At 42.9% G+C, this 10,054-nt stretch overlaps 1 protein-coding gene across 29 annotated transcripts in view; it reads right to left on the bottom strand.

Annotated features, from left to right (window-relative positions):
- Window positions 1–8,878, bottom strand: part of LOC109478394 (collagen alpha-1(XXIII) chain-like) — a 102,828-nt gene extending 93,950 nt beyond the window's left edge. For 15 of the 29 annotated variants that reach the window (XM_019780040.1, XM_019779945.1, XM_019779988.1 and 12 more), the window contains exons 1-2: window positions 8,325–8,877; window positions 8,116–8,182 (exon numbers count right to left, since the gene is read on the bottom strand). In XM_019780040.1, the coding sequence (XP_019635599.1) occupies window positions 8,116–8,182; window positions 8,325–8,615 (358 nt within the window). In that variant the 5' untranslated portion in view covers window positions 8,616–8,877. Of the gene's footprint in view, window positions 1–8,115; window positions 8,183–8,324 lie in introns of all 29 variants that reach the window. The other 14 variants (XM_019780154.1, XM_019780136.1, XM_019780111.1 and 11 more) reach the window with 3 other exon arrangements.
- Between the last annotated feature and the right edge of the window lie 1,176 nt (window positions 8,879–10,054).

Genomic DNA, 10,054 nt, shown 5'->3' on the forward strand with positions numbered 1-10,054 from the left:
GATGGAAGATGATTATGTATGAGGCTCGTATATCGAATATCGGTGTCCTTCAGTGTTTTTTTAGTCTGGAAAGGGGTGTGTTTAGACAAGACACCAGGCTCCCAGGAAACTTCCTGCCTTGTCTCCTTACCTTTCGTCCGAGGTAGTTGTTGCCAAATCAGGGGAGAACTACGATAACATGCCGGAAAATTTTTGCAGACTTGCCATATTGACAAAAGCAAGGGAATGTGAGCCTGACAGACTCTCATTTATTGTAGAAAAACTTTGTGTAGCTTATCCTGGGGAAAGAACCACAAACTAAGACAGAGAAAGACTCTGAGAGTCCTGGTACCCAGAGCATTAGACTGGACAGCATAATGCCCTTTATCTGAAAGGAATACACAAAAGTCTGGCTTTCTACTGGTTACTGTACACTTTTGGGGTGTAAATGGAATACCTATCACAGTTTCAAGAATGTCTATTTTCCAGGGCTCCCAGCTCTCTATTTTTTGCAAATTTGATTTCCCAGACTCTCCAACTCACTCTACAGTACTGCACTAGCAGTTTTCTTTCTTGACTCTTCCCTTTACTTATCAGGAAGTGAATTTATAAAAGACTTCAGCTTTCTCCAGTCCAGGTGTGGACGAAGCCAACCTAACAGAAAGGGGAGGCAGGGCTGGTTTGGATCATTTCAGCTCCCAGGGTACCCTGAGGTATGTCTACACTTACACTGTGTACTACAGCAGTACTGATGGACTCCGCCTCCGAAGAGAGGTCACCACTTCCCTGGGAAAACACAGCAGTTTCATCACATTCCTGCCGCTGCTGTTTACACCACAGAGATGCCTTCTACCGCATCTCGGGGACCCCGAGAAGTTCAATATTGCACAGTTGTTCACACACCTGCCACCTTTGGGAGACAAAACCTGAGTACGGGCGGTCAACGGTCTGATTCACCAACAGGTGGACATGTTACATGGAGGTCCCATCATTTTGCATGATATTACTTGACACAAGATATAACAAGTGCTCTGATTGGTTGATAGCTGTCAATGGTTACCTGACAACCCCCAGTCATTCTCTTCCAAGAATGCCTAGGAATACTATAGTCAGAAAACAGTCAGCTAGAACTGCTATTTCCAGCGCTCTGGCATGGAAAGGATGGCAGCAAAATTAAGTCAATAAACCAGCCAACTCCAGCTTAGCCATCCAAATCCCTGGCTGACAGGTGCTAGAAACAACCCCATCCATATCGGCTCAACAGCGCATAAATCTCCTATATTTCCAACTTTAGGTAAATACACTGTTAGATTTAGGTGAAGAGGCAAAGTCTTGGAAGGCTACAGGTCTGGATTAGATTTCTTATTACAAACACCAGCAGGAAAAGATGTGCCTCAGGGCTTGTCCCCTTAAGATTTGTAAAGTGTAAATCTTACTACAAACAGGTGATCACTTATTTTTCTGTAAAACACGGAATCAAGAAGGGGGGGGGGGAACCGGACAGTTATGAGTTTCAGAATGTAATCACCAATCACTGTGCTATACCAAAAGAAACTGTTTGAATGACCTTCATTGGTCCATTCAATTGTAGATAGCAGAGTTTGTTTGCAATACAGACTTTACAATGATCTAGATAAGAGAACAGTTGTGAGTTCTCACTTTTTGTGTTTTCTCCCAATAGAGGCAGTTTGCTACATTTCAAACAAAAGCATTAAGGTGTTGAAATGAACTGTAAGGGTTTTACATTTGCATATGAAAGGTGCATTCCGTTAACATCAAGATTCCACTCCACAAAAAAGCCAAAGTTGGGACTATCAGTGCAATTCATGACAGATTATCCCTTTCGAGACTTGTCTGGACTCACTATCATCAAAATCAGAGTATCTTGCATACGACAAGGAACCCCCCAACCCAAACAAAAATAAATTCTTCTGGTTTGATTAAGCCATTTATAAACAACTATGCTTACATTTAAATTAAGAAGTTCCTGTAGGGTACAGGGTTAATTTTTCAGTTAGTACTCTCATGATCTCATCTAGGTTTGACTGGACGGGTTTTAGACAAACTGCATTATTTGGGAAGTCCTATCTGAATGATTTATAGCTTGTTTGTAGGAGCATTTTTGACTGGGTATAAATACCAAGGCTGTTATAAGAATAGTGGACTTTCATCCCTGCTAGTTCTACATTATATAATGACCAGCTGACCCATTTTTCCTGGGCTAACAAGAATCAACATCAAGACTTTTCCAGCATTCTTCACCTTTTCAACTTCATGACAAAACTGGGTCAGGAAACAATGAAGTGTCATTGTCAGCAGTTGGAATACCATGTAACCCCCCCCCCCTCCCTCCCCATAACACCAACCTACCCCCTCCCCCAAAACTACTTCCCCATAATTGTGCCAGACAAAATCAATATTAAAATTGTTTGATTCACAATCAATCAATACTGGTAAATCATAAAGGTTTGAATTGAACACTTTCTGTTATGTTACTGGTACATGTGTTTTGTACGTTGTGTAAGATTCTACTAAGAATTGTTTGGTACTATACCAAAAGAAAGTGCAGGCCAGTTTGCAGTGCACCATACACGTTATTGGTACCACATTTGGACTGCTCCTTTGAAAGTTGCCAGGAACTGGTAGTAGTGGCCTAGGGCAGCCTTTGCTGCATTCTGTTAACCCCATTTCACAAGCATTTATTTGTGAAGGGCCTAGCATGCCACATTACCCTACAGAGGAGACATGACATCGGCCATCTGACAAGACACAATCCTACGATTATCGGAGATTTCTTTTGACCAGACCATGATACTATCCTGACTGTGGCTACCCTACCCCATATATATTAACAACCTAGAAAAAGTTGTACACTTTCCTATCAAAAGTGTTCAAAATTTCATGACTTATACCTTGTCACCATACATGTAGTTCAAATGAATATGATGAAGAATATCAGATGATGATTGGATCAAAGGGACTAACCAATTAGAAGGTCACTTCCGTATGTAGATATGTCAAGTAGATATGTCAAGCATCACAGGCCTTTACCTCAGAAGTCATGCCATATTTTAAGTTCAGAGGAACTGTCAAAGGGTGCAATTGGGTATTGGCACTGATTAGGAAGCCGGTACTACTGATCAACTGGTGAGCATGTCTTCAATTTGGAAAATGTTAAAAATCCTCTGTCCTTAAATGAGGTAAATATGTCTTTACAAATCACAACTTGATATGGATCAAGTCTATAGTCTGACAATTTTCAGAATGGCATTTAAAGTAATTCCATCCTAAATCACAACAATAATTGATAATTGTACAAATTAAGGGAAATTTTCATTTCAACAATGATAAAGCTTCTGTGACAGCTGCTGTCCGGTCCTTTTTAAAACATTGTTGACTTCAAAACATTCCATCTCGCTATTTCACATTCCCCTTCATTAAAAAGCGTGTCAAAAATGTAATATGATAAAAATGTTGCAAGATTCCTTGGCTACAGTGATACTCTGGTATGCAGTACCTGAGAGCATAACCAACATGAATCGGGTCAGTGATTAAAAAGTGTAAGTAACGCAAGATGACATATATAGGCTGTTGCGGGACAATTTGCGGTCACGATAATACGTCTCTTGCGCCCTTTTCTTCCAGTATACCATTACGGTGTTTCATTCCCCTTTCTCAGAAGCAGTATCATGAGTATGCAAATTAATACATTGTACCCGATCTTTCATGGTATCTCCTTGGTAATGGCAGTTACATCAGTTGGCCCATAACATTGGCATAAAATAATACCGTTATTAGGTACCTAAGTACTTGGGGGCTTCGTGCCCCTTTTCAATAAAGTGTAGGCAATCTATTTTGATTAACCTTAATTTGTAGGGGGAAAATGTATCATATCCCCTATTCCGTAGTAAGATTGGCACATTTTGTGTTATTTGCTTCCTGAATTTAGAATAACGTGTCAGCAAAACTGAATCTAGTGTCAAGTGTTGTTGAGACTCCCCCCCCCCCACACCAGGTCCTCTACCCTTTAATTCGTATCTATTTTGCCAGGAAAAATCTCTCTCAGAGGAAAGTATACAAAACCAATATTTGCTGGCTGCAACCAACCCTGCATTGGACATGACCCCAATACTGTGTGCTCTAAGGGACCTCATTCCTCTAACTCAAACCATAAGGTCAAACTCTCTTCAAACAAGACCATTACATACCAGTCCTTACTCTAACTTTGGGCTGGGATTTGATGATCTGAAATACTAGTAAAACTTTAATCCAAAAATGAACAGACCTGGAAAAAATTACTCAGTTCATGTGTCCAAAAAGCCAAACTACACATCTCCAATGATTAACGTAGTATGTAAAAATGTCCTCTCGTTAATTAAAAGCAACAGCAAGATCCTTCTGAAGGGGGAACAAATTCAGAGCATGCAACCGCAGGGTTAAGGTCAGTATAGCTGCTGTTCACCCAGGATTACCGCAAAAGCCAAGGTTTTCCTTTAGGCTTTCTGTACATAAGTACTTAAAGTAGTTGATGGATAGCCCCTCTAATGATCAGGGTACATGTACTTCCACTTTTAAAGAGCAGACATTTTATGTTTTCTACTTAAACGTCACACCAATTTGATTAAAGATGGGGTCCTTTTCTTTTAATGATGGTAATGGCATTTCAACAGTGAAAGTTTTGGTAGGTTTGATAAGAAACCCATTAAAAGGACCAATTACAGTCGGTATGTGTCCTCAAATATTTTCTGGACAAACAAAATTAAGGCTATTCCCCAAGTCTAATCAGATGCTTGCTCACGAGTGGAGGTGGGCATAGCTCTCTTTGAGAGGTAAATTGTGGACAGTTTTCACAGCGTGGTGCTTGTAGGAATGGGACAACGCCAATTCAATTACTGTTCCCTAAGACAAAAGTCAACAGCACTGTTTGTCTTCTTTTCAACCAGAGTAAATATCACGGAATACCGGAAAGATCAAGCCACAGAGCCGAAGAGTTCTATACCCCCCACTTGAAAATCGATCAAGTCAATCCGAAAAGAAAGCGGCAGTTGTCAGCAGTAAGTGCAATGTAGCAAAGGTTGAAATGACAGTTTAAATATCCTAATTGGTTGTTCAATCCATGAGGTGGCCATTGGTCAAACAAAACGAAGGCATGGTGCCAATGCATCAAATCACATACTCATAGAGGACAAAGACCGATGTCAACTTTGAAACTTCTGGGCAAGAAAAAAATTACATGGCAGTTTTCGGGAGGGAAACAAATAGACATGGAAGGCTAAGGTTTGAAATCTGTTCACCCCACTAGCATGGAAATCAGAAACCAGTCCAAGTTCTGAAGTCGAATGATGATACTTAGTTAGAGCTCTAAGCTATATTTCAAAGAGAGCAAACTTCAACGCCTGCTGCGTTAACCTCTGACCTCTTGTACCAGCAGGTTTTTAAGGTATTCCCACAAAAATAAATATGACCTCCCTTTCAAAATCAAACAGCTGGACTTCTTTTGGCTCAGGAGTGTCCCTGCCTTGTTCTGCCAGCCAAAACTGATCATACCATGGGTCATGGCAGACATGTACGAATTCTCAGTATTGATTCTTAGTGCTGCCCCTAGCTAGTTCTCAGAGTCTCAGTTATCTATTAGTCTCCAAGCAGATGTTGAGAGGCTATATGGTGATGTATTCCTAGCTGCCCGTTTCAATTACACCCTGCCTTCTGGCATGAGTCAGTTTGTCACATTTCCCAAAGAGTCAGATTCCTTAAAGAGTCAGAAACGTCAGAATTTCAAAACAATAGTTTCATCAACTGATAAAGGAGCCCAAAGGTCTGAGCTACACATGCCAATCACTGCCATACCAACCTGAAAATTATGCAGAAACAGCTCGTACTATAATGGTACACACCCGCTATACTGCACTGTATTTAACCAGCCTACAATAATTCCTTACCAAATAGCTAATAGGATATGGGTACTTTGTTTATACAGTGGACTTTATCCACTTACTAGGCAGGATAACTACCTGTAGAGGGAAGCCAGGTGAGAAGACTGAAGCCCTACAGTATAATTAGCCACATCAGCAACTTCCAACTGGTCTACTGTAAATCAACTTAGAGATACAACAACTTCTTACCGCAGATTTAACAAACACATGGATATGCTGGCTGCTGGAAGTTATTCAATAAAATAAGCCTGGAGATTACACAGGGTATTCAGTACTGTAACTCATACTTTTTTTAGCATGCAATTCTATAGGCAGGCAAACAGCTACCAGAAACTAACAATGGCACAAAGGTAAGTAAAACATGATCTGTGTGTAAGGAAGCCAAAGGTCATTTTAATACAAGCCAGGCCAAGACTTCCCATTGTAATACTCGGAATCACCTGATCAATACAATTGGGAAAATCTGCTACATCATCAGATTATCAATCATAGCCCAGAGAAGCCCACACTTGAGAAGCGCATCAGAGAAATCCTGATTTGATCAGATTTGAGAAAGCCTCACAATACAATACTGGATATCAGCTTGTTGGAGGTTGGTACCATTTGGTATCTATTTACTGATTTTGTATGAACTACATGCACCTACACCTTCAGGCTGTGGCCATAGAGAAACAGATATTACTTCCTCTGATGTTACTGTGGATCAGCCTATGTGTGCATCTTTTCATTCATGAAATGAGGAATCATGGTCTACAATAGCCATAGAAAGTGCCTGGGGCCCAGTCATTAATCACTAGTTATAAGGAGCTTGCTTGAAGAGAAGGTCCTCTTTCCGTTTCACGTTCTCTTTAAACTCAAACTTCTAGATTGTGATAGACATTATCTATATGGGGGGTGGGGGTGCAACAGTTGTTATCACAAGAAAGAGGGGGCATTTGCCACTTAGGCCTTACCCTCTGCAATAATTAGTCCAATCTACAGTAGCATAGTTGTGGTTGTGACAATGATATGTTAGGACAAGTGAGAGGCATGTGTGCAGCTGGCTAGCTGTAGACCTCCCCCCCTCCCACCACTGTCAACTCACAGAATACCACCCCATTATCCCAGCCAGCCCTGACAATGTCCATCCTGACATGCTAAGTGGCAAAGATAACATGATTATAGCTTCAAGTCAGCAGTCATAATGTCCACCAGTCTGCAAGAAAAAAATGGTGCTGTTTCAACCACTCTTGTAGTGACTCCATTTCCTAGAGGCTCTGTATGTGTCAGATGTGGATACACAAAGCTTATTAGCAACTTCAAGGCTATGTGAAAACTCCTTATTGTCCCACATGGGGATAGAGAGCTCAGCTCCAGATATCCTAACCCCACATGGCCTGAAAAGAAAACAGTGCCACACAGCCGATATCCCAACACCCAGGAACTAGGGAAAACATTTCTCCATCTGGGTTGAGGTTTCTGGTCGACCTGGCTTGTGGGGTAGTAGTGGGGGTGGGAAGGGTGCAGAAGTGTTGTTCTAGACTGGGACGTTTCAATGCTGTTCTTGTTGCACTGGACTAGTTGTACCAGCGGTTTTTGTCACTCAAGGGTCGCTTTTTGAATGGGGAAACAAACGTAGTATTGTCGCTGGGAGTCTAGTGTTAGGGTGCTGTATCGGGTACGCCCTAGAACCCCCACTCTCGGCGCAAATATTCTAATTTCACTACAAACAAAACTCGCTGTTCTGAGTATAAAAGCCACGCGCGGTTCTCACAACACACATCAATTGCGCTGTTGGCATTTACGTGGAGAAAATAAATGTCGACGGTTCGCGGGCAAACGTCAGCATTAGGGAGGGGGTAATGCTTTTGTTTTCTCGGCGGATCGAGTGTTGTAGTAAACGCCAGGCGTGCTAATCAGTTAAAGGACGGCGGGACCACCGCACGGGCTCGCGGGGCGTCCCTCGGCAGGTCTACGGGAAGTTTCCAGCGGCGTCTGGTCCTACCGACGGTCGGCCCAGCTGGGGCACGGGGGCAATCTGACCAGAACAAATTATACGCCTGCATGCGATCGCGCTGACTGGAAGTTCTAAATAAAATGTGAACTTAAAAAAAGCACAAATCACACTACTATCTATGTTTACAAAAATTCCGTGCCCTTGTGCACTACGCTCTACACGGACATAGGAGACTTGATCGGCGGCCAGGAAGTAAAAATAACTCACCGGGCGGGCATTTGCACTCCGTTGTTTCTCGTTCTCTTCGATGTCTGGCCAAATGTGTCTCCAATTTCTACACATCAAGAAATACACCACAGGATCATCAACCGATCACGCAACAATTCTCTACCAACACGAAGTACTCTAAATACTGCGAGTTAGCTTACAACTAGACAAGCCGCTGGAAAATATAGGAGGGTAAACGTTGGACTCACCTCAGCGAAGAGCTTCTCTACTCGGGATTCGACGAGTTCCGACAAGCGGTCCTCGGAGAGACCACTGCCACACTCCGCCTCTAAGTCCCGTACTCTGTCCTGCAGACCTAAAAGTTTCACGTTGAACACTAGACAGCAAGCCAGAGCGAACACACACAGCAGTAGTAACAACAAGTTGAACGCCACCGCACAACACAACCGCGACGATCGCCGGGCCTGGGAGGCGGAGTCCTCGGCAGCCTGGCTCTCCCCCTGCCGAGAGTTCACGAACTTCTTCCCGGTCTTCTCCATACCGGGGTCTTACAGACGAACACGAGTTCCCCGCGATCCAACAAGAAAAAAGTTTCCTATCTCCTCGGCAGCGATCTGTGTCCAGATGAAGAGCTAGTGAGTCTCCACACACGCGCCTGGGCAACACGTCAAGCGATCAGGTCTAATCAGAATATTGGGAATCAAACCCAGGCTCCCTGGTAAACTTTCCCCCAACAGCGAGCCAACGTGCTTTGGTCCGCCTGACTGCGCGCGAACTGCATTCCCCACTCCAGCATGTTATTTACATAAACACCTCCCAAATCCCTCCGCCCGCTTTCTCCCGGGAATTTTTAAAATGCTAAAGAGGGTAGTTCCCAAAGTTTCTCAACGGCCAGCCAGTCTTCAAAGTCTCGCCTGGAGTCCCATATGTACAGGCGCCCCCGGCTTTAGAATTCTTAATAGACAGCGCGATTTGGAGGCGAAATGAGAAACATTTGTGAGCAGAAAGAAGAACTACTTTGTGGGCTGGTTTGTAATGCGAGCCGCCGCGTGTAAACAAGGCGTGTTTGTATCACGTGGGGTGTGGTCAACTTGTCAAAAAACTTTCGCGGGACCAACCCCCTGGCTATACCATTGCCTAAATAGGGGGTTATCTCTCGGTTTTTGTTGGTGTCATTAGATTCGATAGACACCACCTAACGGAAATTATTGGAGAAGCAACAAGGGAAAACGCTCCTTCCAAAATCTTTTATAATTCTTTTTCCGCCAAAATTACACTGGAAACCACGTTTCACACTTCGTCATTTCACCAAGAACACATCTCAAAATGAAGAAATACATTTCAGCGTATGAACAAGCAAGAAAATTTATACATGTATTATGAAATTTACCGGCATTTGTTACGTGCGATGTCCTTTTCAGGTAAAACCGTCAGGAAAGAAAACTGAATGACCTGATTTTCGCTGTCTGATGAAAAGACGGCGTTTATTTTATCACCACGCAACTTTAGCTAGACTACGATAAGAGTAATAAATTATCCGTGACCTAGCGTAATTAGCCTACTGAACAGGTAAACTGTGCCGACACAAAGGAAACTATGCCGAAGCCGTGACAACCTGTCCCACCTTGTCTCACGGGTCGCCGCTGACACAGTCAAGACCGCACGCTTCGGAAGTCGGGAGGTGGGGGTCCTCTATTTCCAAGCAGATGAAAACCCCTACGTTTTCTAGACTGTAAAATACGTAATTTGTATTATTTCAATGTGCCCTGTGGAAGACCTCAAACCAAGAAGCTCCTTGCTCAAACAAAATTGTGAGAAAATAACACAAAATACTGTACTTCTTATATGTTCTTGTTAGTAGCATCTACTGCCCCACCAAATGTTTCTTTTCTATCATGACGCAAGCAATTCTTTGTTTATTTTGATGCCACTATCACGAGTCGTACACAAGACGTCTTGGGATATTCCATTCACTACA

The sequence above is a fragment of the Branchiostoma belcheri genome, unplaced genomic scaffold, assembly GCF_001625305.1.
Source record: "Branchiostoma belcheri isolate BF01 breed outbred unplaced genomic scaffold, Haploidv18h27 scaffold106, whole genome shotgun sequence".
NCBI lineage: Eukaryota > Metazoa > Chordata > Leptocardii > Amphioxiformes > Branchiostomatidae > Branchiostoma > Branchiostoma belcheri.